Genomic DNA, 22,992 nt, shown 5'->3' on the forward strand with positions numbered 1-22,992 from the left:
GTGCTAGGGGAGAAGAACCTTAATATGCAAGTATTAGGTTGGTGCAAAAGTAATTGCGGCTTTTGTCATTACTTTTAAATGTCATGTACCAACCTAATAGTAGAAGGCAAACATGAGGAACAAGGTCTTGTGAAAATACAAGGAAAGAGATATCAGAGATGTATCTTGGTTTTAGCAGGAAGGTAAGAGATTTGTTTCTCAGGGACAGAAACAAAGGGTAAATTCTAAGACATAAAGAGTTTGTGTGAGTATGAAGAGCTACTCTTAAACAAATACGAGGTGAGATGTTCTACTTATGGGTGGGAGTAAGGGATGTCATTGCAGAGAATATGACAGGAAAATAGGGGTTTCTTTGCTGTTAGAAAATTTAAATTTATTATCCACATGGGACATTTATGTGTGTGTGTGTGTGTGTGTGTGTGTCCAGTATTACTGAGAGTAGAGGTACAGAAAATAGACAGTCACATAGAATCTGGAGTTGAGAATTGAGTGGATATCAATGATGAAAAGAAAAAATGAGACAAGATTCTATGAAAGCAGAGGAAATTGGTGAAATGTAGGCCTAGAGCTGATAAGGGGTCATGAAGTTACAAAGCCAGGCTTCCCTGGAAGAGTTGTTAAAGGTCGGATTGCAAGACTTCAAGTGCAGTAATAAGGCAATCACTAAGTGACTTTTATTCTTTTTCACCTTCTGAAAAGTCTTACTATGTTTGCCTTTGTGCACTTTGTATATTTATAGTTTTTAAAAAAATAGACAAGATTGTATTTCTTTTTTGCAGTGTGTTTCTTTCAAATAGTAGTGTGTTTATATCAATCTTTACATTTATATAGTATTCATGATTTTTAATGGCAAAATTCCATTTTATTTATTTTCATTTAACAACTTTATGGAAAAACTCATTGCAATGATGTTCTTATTAATTATTCTTTAGGTTGTTTTGGGGTGTTTTTTTTTTTTTCTATTTAAAACACTACTATTTGTCAATCAAGTTCTGAACCAGCTCTGAGAATAGTAAGACTAGTAAGATGTGGCCTTCATTTCAAGGAACAACTTAGCAGTTTATTACTATTTATTGAACAAATAAGCTTTTTCTTCTGGCAGTGAAGGGCATTCCGTAGTGATCAAGGTATTAGCTAGTATATTAGCAGATGATTGTGGGTGATGATAGTTGTGGTGGTGATGATAAGGATGACGATTTTGAATAGTTAAGAGTTTCCAGAGCCTGAAAGTTGATCAGGTTTTTAATTTTTACAGTTAACAGTAGCTAAGAAAATGATGTATTTTTAATATATCTTGACATATTAATTGTGGTCTTAAAATAATTGCCTGTCTTATTTTATATATGTGGAATTATGATTTATAAAAAGGATGGGCAAACTTTAGCTTGTATTTCTTCTATTATGCTGGTAGCCCTCTGGGAGTAGCGTTTATAATTAAAATTTATAAAGAGATGGCTGAAGGTAATCTATATTTATCCTTTTACTACAATTCCTGATCATATCAGTGGCCCTCTGAAGTGTGAAATAATCATGGGCATTTGGTTAATGAATTGTTCATTGTTGCTGTTCATTCATGGAATTTGCTCTTTTATCATATTTGATGCTTCGCTTAACAACAAATTTTGCTTTCTCTGCATTTGATATGTTTTTACCAAATTATTCCTGATTGTATCCATTAATCTTTGGTCACATTTGACAAAAATAAATTACTGTGATCTTTCAAAGTTACCAGTAATAATTAGATTTTTCAGGAAATCAAAGTTTTGGGGGGAACCACTAGATGTTAAAGGACTCATACAAACATGTTTGCATGAGCTTTTTGATAAAATACTGTGCCCAAATGCAATTTTAGTAATGGATAAACAAAGACTATAGAGGAAAAACAAAAAGTCATGGAGTCTTCATAATGAACATTTATTCGCATTCTTATCATCTGCATTTTCTTGGGAATCAATTTTCATTTGTTTCATTTGGGAATATTATTTTATAAACACAATATGCAGACTTCTCACGTTCTCCTGCAGGTCTCTAGAATCAATAGAAATTGCTTCACTCTTTAACACCTCTGTGTCCCATTCTAGGACAGAAACGTGTCCCAAAAGCCCAGTTGTGGGCACTTTGCTCCCAAAGGAAGCTGGAAAAGGAGAATCTGAAAATATATTCACTCCCACAGGTTCTTCAAGGTGTTCTCTTTAGCTTTTTATGTTATTTTATGTAACTTTACTTGTATGTATCTGGGATTACCTAGTACATTTTTGGTTTAAAATCTGATGTATTTGCATTCTTGGTGAGCCTGTAGAAAATAAAATAAAATAAAATAAGATCTGATGTATAAAATTTAACCTTTATGTCTTCAGTTCAAATTCCAGAGAAGACTGCCTCTTGCTGAAGGAAAATATTAACTGTAGTTCTCTTGTTTACAAATGGAGACTTTTATAAGTGGTATTTGGCTAGCAATTCTTGAATTCCCACTATAATTCCTAAGGCAGTATAGCGCAGTGATTAAGGACACATACTATGGAATTAGAATGAACTTGGATCATGTCTTGGCTTCATTGCTTACTACCTCTGTGACTTGCGACAAGTGGCTTAACCTTACAGAGAGCCTTAAGTTTCTCAGGCATAAATGGAGGATAATGATAACATTCTTCTCTATAAATAAACTTTTGGGAAAGGAAGGAGGTGTGTGCATTGCAGGATAAATGCAGAAAAGGGAGAGCCTTGGAGATAGTACATTCTGAGAATTATGGTCTCCACCCCTCCACCATGAAGGTAGGAGAAAATTCTACTTCAGAAGCTAGAATTGCAGGAAGTGAAAGTTTGCTCTTTGCTGGACACAGCTAATTAGACTAGATTGCAAATTTCTCTTAAAATTAATCTGGAAATTTAACATAATTTTAATTAATGTAGTGCTTTCCTTTGGCCAGGGTCAGGAGAATCGACTTAAGAAACTGTAAAACTTTAAGAAGAGAACTACGCCTGTGAGATTTACTAGACTGATTTTGAAAAAGACTACTGATAAGGGAGGTAGAGACCTATCAGATACTAAAGTGTATTCTAAAACTACTGTAATTAAAATAATCTGGTAAAGGAATAGAGAATCAGTCATGGAGTCTATAAATCAGTCTATCAGTCTTTAAATACATGAAGTTTAGAATATGGTAAAGGCAGCATTTCAAAACTGTCATCATTAGTTACTTAATAAATGATGTTGGGGTATCCACTCCCCCCAATTTATATATATGTGTGTGTGTGTGTGTCTGTGTATGTATGCATGCATATATATTCTGTTTTATCATACTCCATGTGAATCAAGGATGTAACATTAAAACATCATAAAACTATTAGAAGCAAGTATATGTAAATTTTTTTAAAAAATGCGGTAGGAAAGGTGTTTTTAAGTATGACAGCAAAAAACCATAAAGGAAAAGCCTGCTTTTGATTTTATAAAAATTAAAATGTATCCATGGCAAAAGATGTTAAAGCAAAAAGGTGAAATTTGGAAAATATTTACAAAATAGCAAACAGACAGGGTTTATCTCAGGTTTTTTTTTCCAAGTTTTGTTTTGTTTTGTTTTTGGAGACAGAATCTCACTCTATTGCCCAGGCTGGAGTGCAGTGGCTCCATCATAGCTCACTGCAGACTCAACCTCCTGGGTTCAAGAGACCCTACCACCTCAATCTCCTGAATAGCTGGATCTAAAAGTGTGTGCTACCAGGCCTGATGAGTTTTTAAATTTTTTGTAGAGATGAGGTCTTGCTACATTGCCAGGCTGGTCTAGAACTCCTGAGATCAAGTGGTTCTCCCACCTTGGCCTCCCAAAGTGTTGGGATTACAGGCATGAGCCTCTGTACCTGGCCATTCTACACTTTTCTAAATCATTTTGTTATGTTATATCTGTGATAAATAGTATATAGTTAGATTATATTTATTTATTTTATTTCTTTTTACACTTAATAGACTATGTCTTTTAATCAGTAAATGGAATCCATTTACATTTTTTTTGATTCCATGTGCATTTGCTTTGTATTTTTTTAATCTTTCATGCTTTTTATTTTGCTTCTTTTCCCCCTTTTCTGCCCTTATTAGATCAGTTTTGTTTCATGCTCTTTTTCCATACCCTCAACTCTGTAAGTATAGTAATGACCATCCTTAAGTACCATCAGAGACTTTTCTTGGAACCAAAAGACTCCTGCCCTTGTTGATTTTGGGGACCTTGCAGACTAGCTGCTGAGACAAGTGGTGCCTTGGCTGTGGTGCTGATGCCAAGGCTGTGTCTGTCTTTCTGCTTCCTGGGCCCAGAGAGTGGTCAAGAGAAGCTTGTCAACCTCCCTGCACAAGAGGCAGACACTTTCTTCAGTCCCAGCAATCAAATGCTCCTCTGGCTTTTTTACCTTTCCTTGTAATGGATAATTATATTCCTCTTACCCTTTTGGAACTGAGATCTTGATTGCCTTTGCCCATTTTTAGACCTTGAACCTAGCAAGAGAGAAGCTTTTGGTCTAAACATTCTGCTCTGAGTTTCTGTTACATTTCAAGTCCATTGAGTTTTAATCTTATTTTTGAGTTAATTATGTCCCTTAAAATATATGCATATATAATTTTCTGTGTTTAGAGAAGAAGAAGAGTTCAAAGCTGAGCTTACAATGTTATACTGGTCAGAATTTTATTTATAACAATATTTATAATGGCAAAAAATTGGAGTCTGGCTTAATAAATTGGATATTCAGTTATTGAAAAGAGATAGATGTATAAGTATTTACAGGGAAAATGGCTAAGATGTGTTACAAATTTTAAAAAAGCAAGTTGTGAAGAATGAATGCTAATTTTTATTTGCTTTTAAAGTGAGATAGTATCAGATAGTGTTCTTTAGTAAGCATAGAAAAGTTTCTGATAAAATATATAAGACAGTTTTAATAGTTAACATTGTTTACCTGTGGATTTTGTAACTAGGAAACCAGGAGGCCATTAGTATAGTTTTTTTACATCATTTTCTTTTTTTGCCTTTCTATATTATTTGGATATTCTTCCTCTCTTTGAACATTGGGTATGTTTGATAATACCCAAGTAAAAATAAAAAGCAACAGCAGCAACTCCCTTATTCCTTAAAATTGTGTTATTGCAATTGTTACAGCCTAGTACAGTTTTGTGACTCCATAATCATGTGTGTACTTAACAAACATTAAAGTATGTTAATGATGTGTTCTAACAACATCATATCTCCATTAATCTGTTTTCTAATATAGACATAGAAATAGATATTAAATAACCAATTCAATATCATATATTTGTATAAAATGCTAACATTCACTTTTAGAAAATACCAGGCCAAAGCATAGTATCCTGATCGTGAGGATTAACAAGTCAGGATTACTTTACAGCTTTACAAGAGGATAATATTTTAGAGGAATTGATCCTTCCCATAAAATGTTCAGCCTTCGAGTTAGTCCCTTTTCTTATTAATGGCAATGGCTGTCTGAAATCCAAAGTTAAGCACCCAAAGCTTTTCTAAAGAAAGATAAACTCACCTTTAAAAAAAAAAAAACTATATTATTTTTCCTTCGTGCAGCATGTGGCTTTAATACCTGTTCTTAAGGTGCTAACATACAAAGCATCTTAAATTTTTTGATTTTTTGTGCTATTATCTTGGTGTCTCTGATACTTATTTCAGAGTGATTATTCTCACCTTTCTATTTAGAAATATCTTAATAGTGACATTTCTTAAAATTTATTCTAATGATATAATTAAAGATACAAGGAGTTTAAATGAAAATATAATCTTGCAGCACTATCTGTAATAGTGAAACAATGAGATAATCCAAATGTTCAAAAATAAGAAATTGAATAAATTATAAAAATTAATAGAATACTATCCACATGTTAAAAATGAAATTATAGAAAAATGTTTATTGACATGGGTAAATGTTTACAATAAACAGTGTTAAATGGAAAAAATTAAATATACCATATGTTCCTATTTTTACAAAAATGTACATATGTGATTATATACATGCATAGAAAATGTGAACGTTTAAATACCCAAATGTCAACTGTGGTTATCTCTGAGTGGTGTGATTACAGGAGAGTTTTATTTTGTTCTCTTTGCTTCTCTGCATTTATTATATTGAGCATGTTTTTATGCATAATAAGATAATCAGTAAAAGGTATTAAAATATACTTCTGTTCTATTTCATGTTGTGAAAGTTAAATGTCGTACCATTTTTCCTCTTAGATTGTAATTATCCTTCTATATTCATCCAACTGTTTTGATCCATGAATTGGTTTAGTTGGAAGTAATTAGACATTCCCACTCAGGTCAGAAAAGACAAAGCTGTAAAGAGCTGTGTTAGTTCATAACCCTTGCCCCACCTAGAAGATACAATTTCAGCTTGCTAACAGATGAGATGATAAATGGAATATAGATTTCAAGTTGACTTTATTCTTCTACTCTAACTAATCTTATTATTCTGCCTAAGATTTCAGGTGATTTTACTCCAAATATTAATATTAATAGTAATAAAATATTAATACTGTCGCAAAATTCCCCAGACTACCTACTAAAAGTAATCAATAATAAAAACAAAGCCTTAAATAATGATACTACCACTCCCACTAAATGTTCTGTTTCATCTTAATAGAGATACAGCTTATTGCTTTCCATAAAAAGTAGCTGCTAACAAGAAAAAAGGAAAAGAAAAAAAACTTACTATAAAGTCTTGAACTAATTTAGTGAATTACCTTCAATACATAGAGAGGCCAGCCCTTCCCTGCCTGTAATGTAAGGAGGTCGCTCTTTCCACTCTGAAGGAAGATCTCTCCCCAGCCTCCTCAAATCCATAGTAAGGAGTAGTTGCTTGAATCCTGGGTGCATTATTTTTTATGCCCTTCAGACTTAATTATTTTACCTAAGAACACAAAATGCTAGCATTGAATATCACTTAATACTATTCACTCTCTGAGAAGATAAAACACCTCCCTCTTTTCACTTCCTTGCCTTATACTTAACATACCAGAAAACTGAACTCTTAATTTGATTTCAGTAATTTTTGAGGTGAGGAAACAATTTGGATTTTTGAGAATTGAAACAGAAAGGGACAGATTAGATAACAGAACCACAGAAGAACCTCAGCAGGCTTTTAAAAATGTCATTGTCTTCATTGCAGTTGGTTGGTTAGTTAATTAGTTAAGAAATAGTTGAGTTGCAGCTATGACTTCTAATAATGTCTTGATTTTATTTTCCTCCTTTCTACTTCTCATTCAACAAAAATGAGAGATTTAAAACATTTAGCATATAATAGCAGTTGAAAATTAAAGAAAATTTTTAGAGTTTTTTTGTGGTTTGGAAAACTTTCAGTAATACTTTTATGTTACATGGCATTTTAATATATCAATTTAGCTATAACTTTGGAAACTAAAATTTTAAGTTTTTGCTCTGGAAGGAGCAGTATCATTTCTTTCCAGAAATTCTGGTGGGTAACTTGATGATTTGACACTAGAAATAATGGGACAAGAAAAACAGCCTCGTTTGACAGAGAGGCCCATTTTAACTTTTGTTGGTATTCACTAGGGTTTCTCACATAAGTACATGTGATAACTTTTAAAATGTCCAATACTGGAAAAAGCAGTTTTGAGAGCTTTAAAGTGTTAGCTCTCACTTAAATATCCTGAAATATCCTCCTGAGATGGCTTGCTAATTCCTAGAGTAGTTCCCTGCCTCACACTCTGTCAATTTGGGAAATTAAAAAAAAAAAAAAATCCATCCTGACAACACAGCCCATAACATTTTCTCTTTATATCACTCTTCAATACCATCTCTGCCTTCTGAGGCCGGATTCTTCGTTGCCCCAACTCCTGTTATATGACACTCGTCCTCCAAAAGGTCTCCTGCCTCCAGTCCTACCTCTACCCCTCATTCCTGCAGTCAGAGAAATCTTTTCTGAACCTTAGTCTGATCTCTCAGCTGAAAACATTTTGATAGTTCTCCTGACAGCATAATAGTATTTCTCAAAACAATATCTGAGAACTTCTAGAAAAAATTTAAATGCTATTCCTTTTTTATAATAATAAATTAACAAGCACACCCTGGTTCCCCAGAATGGATACCTTGTAACTGTGTAAAATACTAAAAATACTAATATTAGTGCTTGCCTGTGCATGCTACATCTTTTTTTTTTTTTTTTCTTAAGACGGATTCTCACTGTATCACCTAGGCTGGAGTTCAATGGCACGATCTCGGCTCACTGCAACCTCCGCCTCCTGGGTTCAAGTGATTCTCCTGCCTCAGCCTCCTGAGTAGCTTGGATTACAGGCATGCACCACCGCGCCTGACTAATTTTTGTTTTTTTTTTTTAAGTAGAGATGGGGTTTTGCCAGGTTGACCAGGCTGGTCTCGAACTCCTGACCTCAAGTGATCCTCCCACCCCTCCCAAAGTGCCGGGATTACAGTCATGAGCCACTGTGCCCAGCCACTTTTTCTTTTTCTTTTCTTTTCTTTTTCTTGAGATAGGGTCTCATTCTGTCATTCAGGCTGAAGTGCAGCAGTGCAGTCTTGGCTCACTGCAACTTCTGTCTTTTGGGCTCAAGCGATTCTCCCACCTCAGCCTCCCAAGTAGCTGAGAAAACAGGCACATGCCACTATGCCCAGCTAATTTTTGTCTTTTTCGATTGATACAGGGTTTTGTCATGATGTCTAGGCTGGTCTTGAACTCCTGGGCTCAAGTGATCATCCTCCCGCCTTGGCTTCCAAAGTGCTAGGATTAAAGAGTGAGCCACTCACACCTGGCCACATCTTGTTTTTTTCTGATGAAACATTTGTTTCTTAAACTGATCCAGGACACATAGCTCTGTTCTCAGAGGCATCTTCCTTTTGAGGAAATCCGGATATTACTTACTTGTGAGAAACAGTGGTTAACAGGACAAGATCCAAATACCCGAATGTATAAGAAGAGCCCTCTGAGATCTGCCTTCCCCATTCTTTGTACCTGCACTCCAGCCCCTGAGTGACAAGCAGCCCCTGGATAAGCTAGGCCACATCAACCATTTGCCTTCTCTTTCTTAAGCTGGGCTTTGTCAATGATCTTTCCCTTTCTTCACTCCACCTGCCCTGAACACATACTTCTCTGTAGACTCTTCTTTCCTGACGACTCCATCCCCAGATACAAGGAAAACTCCCATCTCTCCCGTCTTGGCTATAGTTAATCTTCACACAGGGAATTGTGTTACTACAAAACTATCCCCAAAACTTGGTGGCGTAAAACAACAATTATCATCAGCCAGTTTCAGTGGGTCAGGAATCTGGGTGAGCCTTAGCTGGGTACTGTGGCTCTGCATCTCTCATAGTGGACAGTGCTTTCTAATAACTTGCATGGTTGTTGGACTGAGGTCTTTGTTCCTCACCACCTGTTGACCAGGAACCTCCCTTTGTTCCTTAACTCACAACATGACAGCTTGCTTCACCAGAGCAAGCAAGCAGGAGGGCAATAGAGAATACTGGAAAGAGAGAGAGCACTTCCCAGTCTTTAATGACCTAATCACAGTAGCAGCACGTCACCTGCTCATTAGAAGAAAAGTGCTAGTCTAGCCCACACTCCAGGACAGGGGGTGACATACTAGGCAGTTGGGATTACTGGAGACTGTCTAAGTAGTCTGTCTACCATAGGTTGTAGGATACCTTAGGGTAGGTATCCCTAAGGATAGGTCCAGGTGAGGAAGCTGTGGGCCGTGGGGGAGGCTGCTTGTCCTCTCTCAACCTTGTTTCCCTGCCTCTCATGGTGTGGGCATCTTGATGCCATGACAGTGATTCCAGGGTTTAAAGAGAGGTATATTTTAAATAATCTGGCTCTTAAATATCATTTGAAAGTCAACTCCCTCGTCTGATCTTCAGCTGAAGAAAAAATGGTCTATTTTAGTGCCAGAAGAAGAACTCTGTGTTGGACTTACTAAGAAAAGGTGATATAGCTCACTGAGATAGTGCATTCTTAAGAGATTTGCAAATTTAATTTTTTTGGGTTTATATCCTGAATTTACTTTCTAACGTGGAGTATGATGAGAGTCTTCTGGATTTTCAAACTTGGCCTCTATTAAACTGCTGCACTTTGTGTACTTGCTTTTCTTTGAGCAGGGAGATACCTGACAGCCTAGTCCATGCCTAATTCACTTCTAATATCAGGATTTTGGCTCTTAATATTCTTAAAAATATGTACTAATATTTTTCTGTGTTCTTAGTATATTCAGTACTAAATTTGCTAGGCATTGCTAGCGTTTCAATAGCTGAGAATTTTACAGGTCTTTCTCTGGCATATATACTTAAAAGGAGTGACCTGGGGCTGTAATACCTGTAACTTTTGTGTTATTTTTCTAGGTAGTTAAGGCATTAACAGTTTTTGACCTTGAATCAAAATTCTCTACTTTTCTCTCCACAGCTTCTAAATATTTTGTCCTTTTGAGTCAAGGGAATTGCCCTGATTTTATGATGACATTTGGGTACGATATTTAAACTGTTAAAAGTTATAAAAATGACCCTTTGGTATTAAATGTAATAAGTGGCTTTGAATTGAATACATGCACAGGTTCTCCTAAATGAACTTTGTGAGTCCAAACTGCTCTAGTTACGTATTCTCATTGTAATTGGATTCTATGACATTCTTTCATCCTCCGAGAGTCTTCCAGGCCATGAAAATTCCTCATGGCTTGGTGTCGATGTATACTTTGGGTCTTTTGGGGTATTGGCTTTCATCTCTCAACTCTTGTGTGACACTTGTAGTACTGATGGTCATCTCCAGGCCTGAAGAGTCAGGGTGTCTCTGCAGCAAAACAAAACTAGTTACCCCTAGGAGATCTATAACAGCCCTCAAGTAAAGGGGGCATGGGCAACTTCTAGAACTGACCTATCTTTGCTCAGCCTTTCCTTATCGAGAATATGTTCTTCTTCTTTTTTTTTTTTTTTTTTTTTTTTTTCCTGAGATGGAGTCTCACCCTGTCACCCAGGCTGGAGTAGTGCAGTGGCACGATCTTGGCTCACTGCAACCTCTGCCTCCTGGGTTCAAGCGATTCTCCTGCCTCAGCCTCCCGAGTAGCTGGGATTACAGGCACATGCCACCATGCCCAGCTAATTTTTTGTATTTTTAGTAGAGACAGGGTTTCACCATGTTGGCCAGGTTGGTCTTGAACTCCTGACCTCAAGTGATCCGCCTGCCTCCGCCTCTCAAAGTGCTGGGATTACAGGCATAAGCCACTACACCTGGCAAGAATATATTCTTTACTCATGGTTGCTCTGCACAGTGTTCATTTTTACTGGCTTGTATTTCTTTGTAATTCTAAAATATTGTCATGTTCAAAGGTTTTAAATTAGACTATAAACACCTCAAAATCAGAACTTATTCTTTCTTTCTTTCTTTCTTCCTTCCTTCCTTTCTTTTTCTTTCTTTCCTTTCTTTGCTATCTTTTCCCATTGTATATCTGCCATAATACCACTCCAGACACATTTCTCAACAGAAGTCAACACACAGAAGGAAGTCTAGTCTAGATTTATTCATGATGCATGCATTAGAGTAGATCAGAGATGAGGGGCTGCGACAGGTCTGGACTGTTGTGAGAGATGAACAAGAGTTCTAGAAGGCTTTGCAACAACATTCAGTTAACTCTACATGGGTAGAGTTGGGTGCTAGTCTCTCCTTTGACCTTCTAAGTGCACCAGAGTACGTTACTGCCATGAAATTGCACTGTAATATTTTCTAGTTGTGATTCATTCACAGCTTAATATGCTTCTAGTTCTGACTTGACTTTTCCCCCAGGAAGAGCCTAAAATCTCTTCATTATAATATAGACAGTGTACTGCACTTTGAATACAAATTTATCCATGTTCAGAGTAATTTTTCTTGTGATTGTCTCTACCCTGGAGAAGTGCCTTTAATGAATTACATACAAATTGTATAATTTAAGAAGTTAATTTGGTTTTCTGGTTACACAGGACTAAAAACAGCCCTTGTAGAAAGAGATGATTTCTCATCAGGGACCAGCAGCAGAAGCACTAAATTGATCCATGGTGGTGTGAGATATCTGCAGAAGGCCATCATGAAGTTGGATATTGAGCAGGTAATTGTGTATGCTGGTTATTAAACAAAAATTGCAACTATGCTTTTTTCTACCCAATTAAATCAGGTTTGTTTTTTTTTTTCTTTAATGGCTTTTAGCATTTCTTCCTGTTGGAAATACCTATTTAGTGTATTCTGCTGGAATATCTTTCAGGAGAGGTGTGTCAGTTCTTTCCTGTAGTATTATGTTTATGGGTAATCAGGGGCTTTTTCTTCACAAGCATGTTGAAGTAGCAGATTTACAAAATCACTTTTGGATATGTTGCCTTTTAACAATTGTGATTGGGTTTTTGCCAATGGCTACCAAATTGCTACTTTGCAAGCACTTTCAGGGGAGCTATGTTGTAATGCAGGGGGAGTGCGAAATTGATCCTCTTAACTACAACTGCAGTCATAGGCTTATATTGTCACTGACATATTCTGAAGGAAAAGATGATCTGAGTCATGCTTTTCTTATGTCACACTTTATTGTGTCCAGCCTGCCACCATTTGAAAACTGCCAAGGCAGTGTGGAAGATGACATTTCCCAGAGGGGTAAAAAAAATCAGCTGAACTTCCTATCTCTTTTTGTACATGAAAAACACAGTGGCACTGGCTTGACATTGTCAAGTTTTGAATCTGTCTCATTTTTTTTTCTTGACAAGTCAGTTTTGAATCTGTCCCCTTTTCTTATATTTCTCTTCAGCATCATGATGGAGGCAAAGAAAACAGCATAGGATTTAGAATCAGCTAACTTGTGATGTGTTCAGGCTTATTTACTCAAAATCTATGAGTCTTGTTATCTTATTTGTAAAATTAGTGTTATAATAGCAATGCTGGCTTTTTAGAGAAGCATAATGAGGACTACAGCAGTTAAGACAAAAGCCTTTTTATAATCTGTAAAATACTGTGCAACTGTTAAGAAGCATCATTGCTTGGTTTCGTGAAGGCAAAATGGAAACTTTTAGCATGAATTTGAACAATCTGTTATCTCCTACACAGAAAAAATATTATGGGGAACTGAGAAAGGGAGACAATCCAGAGGATGCGAGATAAATGGCTACAATAATCTTGTAACTCAAGTCAGGAAAATATCTTACACCTGGGAACTCTGACAGCATGTTTTTCTCCTATGCAAATACAGTTAAGGTTTCTAAAAAATCTTTGAGGTTGACAGCATGATGTATTATTAGAAATTTGATTAGGAGGGAGCTATCCTCACTCAGAGGTAGAAGGTTTCTGTGTATCAATCAGTTGGCAGGGTGTCTATTTGCCATTTGAAAATATTATGATTTGTTACTGCCAAACTAATTTTCTCTGTTTTGCCTTTCAGTATAGGATGGTAAAAGAAGCCCTTCATGAGCGTGCCAACCTGCTAGAAATTGCTCCCCATTTATCAGCTCCATTGCCTATAATGCTTCCAGTTTACAAGTAAGCCTTTTGATATCACCTGTATGCATTTGCTTCTCTGCAGTCAATAGAACAACAGTTTTAATGAAAATAATCCCTCAATGCATATTTCATAATGTGGTTTTAATTGGTCCTAATCTTTAATCCTTTTCAAGTATTTTCCTTTGTTGTATTTAAAAGTATGGCTTTTCTTAAATTACTCTCTACTGGCCTATCTCTAGATTTTAAAGGCAAAGAAGGTCGTATTCTGTATTTGTAATTAGTAGTTTCTTACTCCAGTTTCTGAGAGTATATAGATGAGCAACTGCATTTGCATTAAGGAACATAAGAGGATCATGTGCAGACTGTAAATGGCTGAGCTAAAGTATCCTGTTGTAAAATGGAAATGTACCATGTACCACTTGGAACCCAAGCCATTTTGAGTCATGTTACGTGTCTGAGTTAACCAAGGCTGAAATTTGGTTAGGAAGTGTCAGATTATAAATTATAAAACTTAATTTTCCTAATGTTGTTAGAGCTATCCATGAAGTTGCCTTACATTGGAATTCAGGTAGTATGAACAAGTAGATTATGTAACTCTTTTAGCCACATTAGTGTTGTAGGGGGCTGGAAACATATTTTTTATGATTTTGTTCATCCTTCATCATAGATCACTTAGGACTTCCTGAACCAGTGATTCTTAATCCTGGGTGCACATTGTCATCATCCAGGCCCCCACCCTAGTCTAGTTAAATCAGTTTCTGGATGTATGAGGCTTAGGCATTAGGATTTATTTTTAATGTTCCCCAGAGAATTCTAATATTCAGCCAGGTTGAGAACAACTGCCTCAGAGAAGATTCATTTAAAATCTCATTGATTTATTTTACTTATAGACTTCAGCTAGGTTGGTGTCAAAAACAGTTGCATAAGTCTGTTTCTTTTGCAGTCCACTTCTAGGTATGCTTTGTTTTTCTTAAATGAAAAGTGTCTTGTAGTGTAAGGTAATATTCTATAATGCTATACTCTGTTTCTAAAGAACTTTCCCCCCTATTTATGCTGTAGGTGGTGGCAGTTACCTTACTACTGGGTAGGAATCAAGCTGTATGATTTGGTTGCAGGAAGCAATTGCCTGAAAAGCAGTTATGTCCTCAGCAAATCAAGAGCCCTTGAACATTTCCCAATGCTCCAGAAGGACAAACTGGTAGGAGCAATTGTCTACTATGACGGTATGTGATATTTCTTTTTTCCTCACAAGATACTTTTCTCTCACTCATGACCCTTATAGTGTATTCTTAAGGAGATAGTTTTGCATCTTTAAATACTAATCTTACACAACACACAAATGCACGTGCATGCACATATTCACCATTTTCTCTAACAGTGGCTGAAAAACTAACCATAACATTTTACCTTTAATACTGTTTATTTTATGTATTTGTTTTCTTCTTTGATTTCTACTTTGTGTCTCATGGTTGGTTTGGTCCATTTCTCATCATTATGAATTTGGTCCCCACCCTCATGCCATGTAATTTGTTATGTGTTTGCTAGTGAATATTTGCCTTATGAATATATTATAATGTTGAAAGCAGCTGAGGATATGTTAGGTTTTCTAGATGAAACCTCCATTTTCAAGGGGTTATAAACCTAGGGGGAAAAATGCCCTGTGGGCTGAAATTGACATGTTTGTATTTTGCACAGGACACAATTCTTGAATGTATAATTTATATGATGAAGGTAGATGAACATTGCATCTGTTAAACTGCTCTGAGTTTTTATTGCTTATTTTATTGTTGTTAGATGTTTTCTAATAGTGACATTACCTAGTGACCATTTGCCATGTGTTCAATGTTCATTCTTTTTTTTTTTTCATGTGTGCAATATAATTTTGTACACTTTTATTTGAAGGAACACTTAATGTATCCCCAGATGGACCACAAAACAATATAAAACAAAACAGGCAAAGCCATTTGTAAAATTTTACTAGTAGTTTTAAAGAGTGTGTGAGATTGGAATATAGTCCAAGGGTGTCCATTTATAAGGAAATAGCTGAACACAGATAATTATACATGTTCAAAAAGTCCTAAAAATTTTGTGATGCAGAGGACAGCTTAGATTTTATACCTCAGTGAGCCCCCCACCCCCATTGTATTATCTTTTCTGTTTAGTATTAGATATTTAAACTCTTAGCAAGAAGAATTTGTTGTTGTTGTTTTATTTTTTTCAGGATACTTTGATATTTATACTGAATACTATGGGATGTCCCAAAGGCTATCCCTGTGTTTTTTTCTTCTTTCTGGTGTTACATTTCTGAACCAATTCAGCTGTCAGGCTTTCATATATAAATGCAAAAAGTATATGTACAGAGAGGGAAAAGGGGACCAAACTCAAGAAAATGTCCTAGGATCAACAATATTAGAAAAATGTTAAGGGTCTTAGGCAAACATTAAAAGCTAGAAAATTCACAGTTTGCAGTGTTTCCCAGCATCTGAACACCACAGGGGGGCCACTTAACTATTTTTTTGGTGCCCTTGATTGAGTCTACATGTTAAAGGACAACCTTAACTGTGAATTTGCTTTCTCTGCATTGGACCCTTAATGTTAATCCATTGTAGTTTATTGGGTGATTATAGTAAAGAGGTTTTTGGTCCAGAAGGAGTATGAAGGCATTCTGTAAATAGCATCCTGCCCATCCTGACATGGAAATGTTTGTGGCCTTTCCCTCTTATTACTAATCCCTCCTGCACAAACCCTCTCACATACTTACTCATTTTCTGTACTTTGTGATCTGTTGGGCACTAACCAATTTTATTTGTAAGCTTGTCAATATCTGAATCTTTTAAAAATAAGTATTAGTGGGCTGGGCATGTTGGCTCATGCCTGTAATCCTAGCACTTGAAGAGGCCAAGGCAGCCAGATCACTTGACCGCAGTTCGAGACCAACATGGCGAATCCTCATCTCTACTAAAAATACAAAAAATTAGCCAGGTGTGGTGGCATGCCCTTGTAGTCCCAGCTACTTGAGGGGCTGAGTTGGCCGCAGTGAGCTGAGATCCCACCATTACACTCCAGCCTGGGCAACAGCATGAGACACTATTTCAAAAAAAAAAAAAAAAAAAAAGAAGAAGAAAAGAAATATTAGCAAATGTCATGTCTGAATTTGTGACATCCTGTTTTACATTGGTTTGGTATTGTTGTGAATTATAGATTCTTATTTGGTATTGTTGTGAATTATAGATTCTTATTGATTCTACATGGAGAAGCCAAGGGAAACCTTTGTCACACAAGGCAGAAGAAAGGTTATTCTCTTAGAATCATGAGGAAAAAGAATTCTTTAATCTAGAATTGATCTTTATAGCCTGTTATAGATTGCAAAATTACGAGCTTAGCAAAAATTCCTGAAAAATTTAAGAAGTATTTAAAATATCTTCAAATTGCTCTTTGGAAATTGGTTGTAAAATCTTAAGTCTTGAGCCAAAGGAGTAAAAATAAGTATATTCTACTCAATTGATATAAATAATTTGTCTTTTGACCTTGTTCTGAAATGGTACAGGCCCAACTATATCATACTTGAGGTGAGGCAAAACAAGCATGTGCAAAAGTGTAGTTCTGTGGTTTTACAACTATATTTACATGTGAGGCAACTCTTGTTTAACATAATATGGTGTGATGATCAAATTGAATATTGACATGGAGATAAGGTGACGAGCATGTAGGTAAAAGAATTAAATGAGTAAATCCATGCTCAACAAAAGGAATGAATGCCTTTTTTCCCTTTGACTGGAAAATGTTATTACAGTATCATCCTGCTACTAAAGTATTTCAGAGAGGAAAATATTTCAATTTGAGCTTTTATCATTGCAAACCCAAGTCTAAACATTGTAGTTTATAAGATAAGCTTTTCTTAACAGGGAAAATACATACTCTTCATAAATCACCATGATGAGAATATAACAACAGTCACTGAAGAGATTTCAAGTTGCATTCAGGCTTCTTGAAATGATGTTGAATTTACTTTAAAAATAATGTATTGAGGTGAAATTCAATAAAATTCAATTAAAATTAGCCATTTTAAAGTGAACAGAAATAATTTTTATAACTCCCACCAAGGGAGAATTTTGAATCTGATGAGAAAGTGGCATAAGTAATCAAATGAACTTTTAATTTTAATTAATTAAGTCTTTTGAGACAGAGTCTTGCCCTGTCACCCAGGCTGGAGTGCAGTAGCATGATCATAGCTTCCCGCAGCCTCTAATCTCCGGGGCTCAAGCAATCCTCCTGCCTCAGTCTCCCAAGTAGCTGGGATTACAGTTAGCATGTGCCACTATGCCTGGCTAGTTTTTTACTTTTGCTAGAGACAAAGTCTCCGTCTATTGCCTAGGCTAGTCTTGAACTCCTGAGCTCAAGGGTTTCTCCCTCCCTGGACTTCCAAAGTGTTGGAATTACAGGCGTGAGCCACTGTGACCAGATAATCAAATGAACTTTTAATGCTGCGAGAAGTTTTGCTAACTAAAAACTCTTATTAGTAATACCTTATACACTTACTTCAGCACCCATGAAAAGTGAAATATAATGATGTGAAAATATAGTGGGACAAACTAGTAAATGTTGCCACTAATGTGAACCAGGCACTGAGAAGATCTGTAAGGTATCTTCAATGCAGAGATGTTAGGGCTGTAAGAGGTTTCCTCTGAAGTACAAAATGTACAAAGATAAAAATTTTAATTTCTCATAAACACAGTTCATCCTAATTAAATTCTGATGGCTGTTGCATATGATGAAGGCAAAGTTTGTTCTCCCACAAAAGTTCGTAGAGGTAATAAATAAGTTCCATGCACTTTTCCCTCCAACATTTTGTATATTTTTTTTAATTTTTATTTTTTGTAGAGACAGGCTGGTCTTGAACTCCTGGCCTCAAGTGATCCTCCCGCCTTGGCCTCCCAAAGTGTTGGGATTATGGGCATGAGCCACTTCATCTGGCCCTTCATACTTTTTGATGTAGTAATTATAGTTACTGTTCTGTGCGTGGCATAAGTATGATCTGTGCCATATTTTATTGTTAACCACTGAAAAATTCACATAAATGGAGGAATAACTGTCATCTTTTTAAATGCAGACAGAGAGAATCTCAAATTTCTCAGTGAAATCCATATGAAATGAAAGTTGGGATAGTAATGACATACCAGTTTTTCCTCCAGTTGTATTTCCTTCTTATATTCTGTTAGAGTAATCATATAGTGAACTCACTGGTTTTCTGACTGAGACATGTCCTAGTATTTTCTAACTTGCCTAGTAGAGACCCACAGTTGGCCATTACTGCTGATAAGGGAGTTATCAAGTAGAGAGTATGGTGACCAGGCCAACTTTCTCAAGTCAGAAGAAAGTGTTTAGGGCATGGCATGCTTGGGTGACTTGACAGGCTGTGAGATTATGTGAACCAGCTGTTAGGGGTAGCCAGTTTTCTCAGGAACTTATTTTTTTTTTCCTCTATTTGTTCCCAGAGTGGATCTTTGTGGCTATTCTAGTTAGACTCCAGTCATCCAATCTAGTACACAGAAAATGAGCTATAATTAAAAATCATTAAATATTAAAAACCATTAAATACCTCCATTAAGCCATTATAAAATGAAACTGAAGAACAAAATTACAGCTTTAAATTCTTCCTTTCTGAGAGTCAAGACATTGACAGAGATGTCTGTTGTTTCATACCCAATGATGCTTCTAAGTATTCCTTATGCACATATGAAAATAGCAACTATAAGAAATTACATTGCCTTTTCCTAATGTAAATAAAAGTTGGTTACATCCATGTTTCAAAGGGGGAATTAAAGCCCAGGTTTCACTAGAATATTCATTTTTATTCCAACCTAAAACTCACAGCATACAAATAGATGAATTCAGCTCGTGAGAGAGCAAAGCCAATTTAATCTCTGGCTCCCCTGAGGTAAATGTAGTTCACGGTCCTGCCCCCACCCCAACCTCAGCTATAATCCCTGGCTCCTGGAGGTAAAAATGCACTGAAGTGAGGAAAATTCTGCAGCAGGATATAATGATCCAAAATGACAGGGACAATAATGACAATGAATTTCATGTCTCCCAGTCACGAGCTGGAGATGCTTGACTAGGCTGACTTACACAATTAAATTGTTACAGGTACAGCAGGAGATGCAGTTAGCTGTATGCTTTGGGGAACGATGCCTCTGGCAAAAGACATATTGTGGAATTCAGGTTCTTTTGTTAGGAGCAAGCTATTACTCCTCTAGGCATGCGCCCGCAATTGTACACTTTAATAAAAGAAAGCCCGGGTTAAAGACAAGTATTTTAAGGTGTTGATTTTATCTACTTGGAAAGCTAAAAAAATCAATTACCAGTATCACAAAAGTGATTTTTTTGGTCTTTTTGTTGTTTGTTTTTTCATTGAGTTCCTGGAACATAAGTAAAATCTTAAGATGGTGTCTTTAATCCTCATTTACACTATTTGTAAACAGAGTTGTTGAATGAATTGGGTGTTACCTACTTTAAATCAGACAGATATTAATTTCTTCAAAATAATAGAAATAGATTGAGCAGATAACTGAACAACGTGGATTTACAAACAGAATATTAATAGCAAGTCTTTTAAGCAAGTTTGGGCTACTTGCTTCTTAATGCAATTCTTGTGAATTCAAGTGGTAATCTCCATAATCTCCAAAGTGAAAGGTGTGAGCCTCATGAGGTGCACACAACCATCCACTAGGGTATAGGAAGAACACATTAGAACTTCTACTTCAATATGTTTTTGAAATTAAATTCCTTATAAATTTGAAATGGTTCAAATGTCTATAATATATAAAAACAGTAGTATGTACATTATGTAATTTATAAATAAATATACATATTGGAGATACATACTGATACTTACTTTTGGAATACTCAATTTAATTTTTTTGGGGGGGCCGCTAGTAATTTGTCATTATTTTATTTCTTTGATAATTGACTATTTAAATATTTTCAAGATAGATGTGTTTAGTGAGAGGACAGATTGCTTTGGAAGAGTAAACATAACCAAATCCCTTTCTTCATCTCCCAATGTTTAATTTCTATGAAATTTAATTGAGGTGGCTGAAAACATAAAAACAAAGAACTATTGAATAAGAGGAGGTATTGGCATGATGCATTAAAAATGTGTATTTGCAGAAAATTTTCATCTTAACATAATGCATTTATTTTAAAATGTAAAGTTCTATTTGCCAACAATTTCCAGGGCTCCTAACCCTTTCTGTATCCTTATTATTGTACAACCAAGGTTTAAAATTATGTAAATATTGATACACATAAAAGAATACGTGTAGCACATATGTAAGTTGTAAAGTTAGTTATTAAGATTGTGGGATCCACAACTGTCCTTAAAACCTAGTGAGATAGGAGAGTTGCCTGGACCTTTCGTGGGACTTGCGACAGGGGTGTGGCTCGATTACCTGGCTGGATGCTCAAACGCCTTGTGGGTGGGAGAGCACCCAGGCAAACAGGTGCCTGGGCCAGGGTGAGTGCCTTTGGGCTCCGGCCCCATGGCAGCATCTAGGGGTGTGTTATGATTAATGCTCTTTTAGCAGTTGCCATCCAAGATGGCTAAGTATTAAGCAGCTCAGTGGAGAGTCAGGCTGACAGCCTTTTACACCTTGCCCTCTTGGTACCCAGGTTCTTGCCCAGCATCTGGGAAGAATCAGGTCATACAGACTTGGAGGATGGTGAATGCAAAGGTTTTATTGAGTGATGGAGGTGGCCCTCAGTGGGATGGGCAGCTGGAAAGGGGATGGAGTGGGAAGATAACCTCCCTCTCTCCAGCCGTCCAGCTGCCTCTTCCTTTCTCTCATTCTCTGCCATGCCACTCCACTCCTCTGCCAGTGGAATTTGGGGTTTTTATAGGTACAGGATGGGGGTGTTGTGGATCAGGGTGGTTTTTGAAAAAACAACATTTGGGTGGGAAAACAGGGATATGAAGTTCTCATTTAGGGCCATGGGCCCAGGCTTGTGGATGGGGCCATTGCTGGGGAGCTGCCCTCTCCTACCCAGTAGTTCCCTGCCTGCTGTCCGTATCACTAGGATATTACCAAGACATTGAAGCCAACTGTGACTATTCACCATTTCATTTCCATGTCTTCCCTAGAAATAACTGCTATGCTGAATTGTATTATTAGGGTTCCTGGTCTTTCTTTTTAATAATCTTATTACATGTACATGTATTTCTAAAGTAATGTGTTGTTCAGTTTTATTTATTTTTAAAATTATTTTAATTGTTATTTATTTATTTATTTATTTATTTATTTATTTTGAAATGGAGTCTCACTCTGTCGCTCAAGCAGGGTCCAGTGGCATCTTGGCTTATTGCAACCTCTCCCTCCTGGGCCCAAGCCCTTCTCCCACCTCGGTCTCCTGAGCAGCTGGGATTACAGGCACGTGCCACCATGCCCAGCTAATTTTTTTGTATTTTAGTAGAAATGGGGTTTCACTATGTTGCCCAGGGTGGTTTTGAACACCTGAGCTCTGGCAGTCCACCTGCCTCGGCCTCTCAAAGTGCTGGGATTGCAGGCATGAGCCACCATGCCCGGCTGTCCAGTTTTATTTTTAAACTTTGTAAAAGTATTATATGATGGTTACGTAAGGTGATACAAATTTTGTAGAGCAGTTGGACATGCCTAGAAAAGTTGGGGTTACCTTGTGATCTAGTAATTTTATTAGTAGGTATATGCTTTAAGGGAACTGTTGCATGTGTCTACCAGGGTATATGTACAAAAAGTTCATAGAAGCACTGGGTATAATTTCAAAAAGGGAAGTAATGCAAATATCCATCAAGAGGAAAATGAATATTTAATATACGGTCTGTTCACATAATGGAGTAAAACACAGCATTGAAAGTGCATGAACTATAAACTGAACAACACAGATGAATCTTAGAAAAATAATGTTGAAAATGGCATGATAAATTGTTTTGGAATTGTAAGCATTGCAATCATACTAGAAAGCTACCTTCCAAAGTATTGTAGGGTCTTTAAATCAATCAGCAATATGGAAGGAGATGACTTAGGTTTACAAACTTAACTGCACTTTGAGTTCTGCATTACACATCTATAAATTTAGGCTTATGACACCTAATTCACAGGCTGTTTTGATATTTAAATGAACTACTATAATAAATGCAAAATGATTTCTAAGTACAAAACATTACTCCCATATTATTTTTGGGTGGTCAATTTCATGGATACTCTATAGTCCACCAAATTTCTACTTTTTGTGAAAATATTCCAAAGTGAAGCATCAGTTCCACAAGCATCCCCTTGTATGTTTAAAATTTGAAGATTCTTCTAGAAAAACTTGCCAAACATTCTTAGGATAAAAGGGAAAAATATTGCACATATGAACATGCCCCGGGTAAGTATAATCTTTGAAGTTTAAGAATTAAAAACCATAACATTTTAATAGAACTTCCTCTAAACATTCCTTCCTCTTAGACATTGATTTAAAACATATTTGCTTTTAATATTTCTCCTTGTTCAT

At 36.3% G+C, this 22,992-nt stretch overlaps 1 protein-coding gene across 5 annotated transcripts in view; it reads left to right on the forward strand.

The window, feature by feature from the left end:
* Nucleotides 1-22,992, forward strand: part of GPD2 (glycerol-3-phosphate dehydrogenase 2) — a 146,345-nt gene that overhangs the window by 61,351 nt on the left and 62,002 nt on the right. For all 5 annotated transcript variants that reach the window (XM_054477820.2, XM_054477819.2, XM_054477821.2 and 2 more), the window contains 3 exons: nucleotides 11,970-12,094; nucleotides 13,406-13,503; nucleotides 14,524-14,687. In XM_054477820.2, the coding sequence (XP_054333795.1) occupies nucleotides 11,970-12,094; nucleotides 13,406-13,503; nucleotides 14,524-14,687 (387 nt within the window). The remainder of the gene's footprint in view (nucleotides 1-11,969; nucleotides 12,095-13,405; nucleotides 13,504-14,523; nucleotides 14,688-22,992) is intronic.

Source organism: Pongo pygmaeus, chromosome 11, assembly GCF_028885625.2.
Source record: "Pongo pygmaeus isolate AG05252 chromosome 11, NHGRI_mPonPyg2-v2.0_pri, whole genome shotgun sequence".
Classification (NCBI taxonomy): domain Eukaryota; kingdom Metazoa; phylum Chordata; class Mammalia; order Primates; family Hominidae; genus Pongo; species Pongo pygmaeus.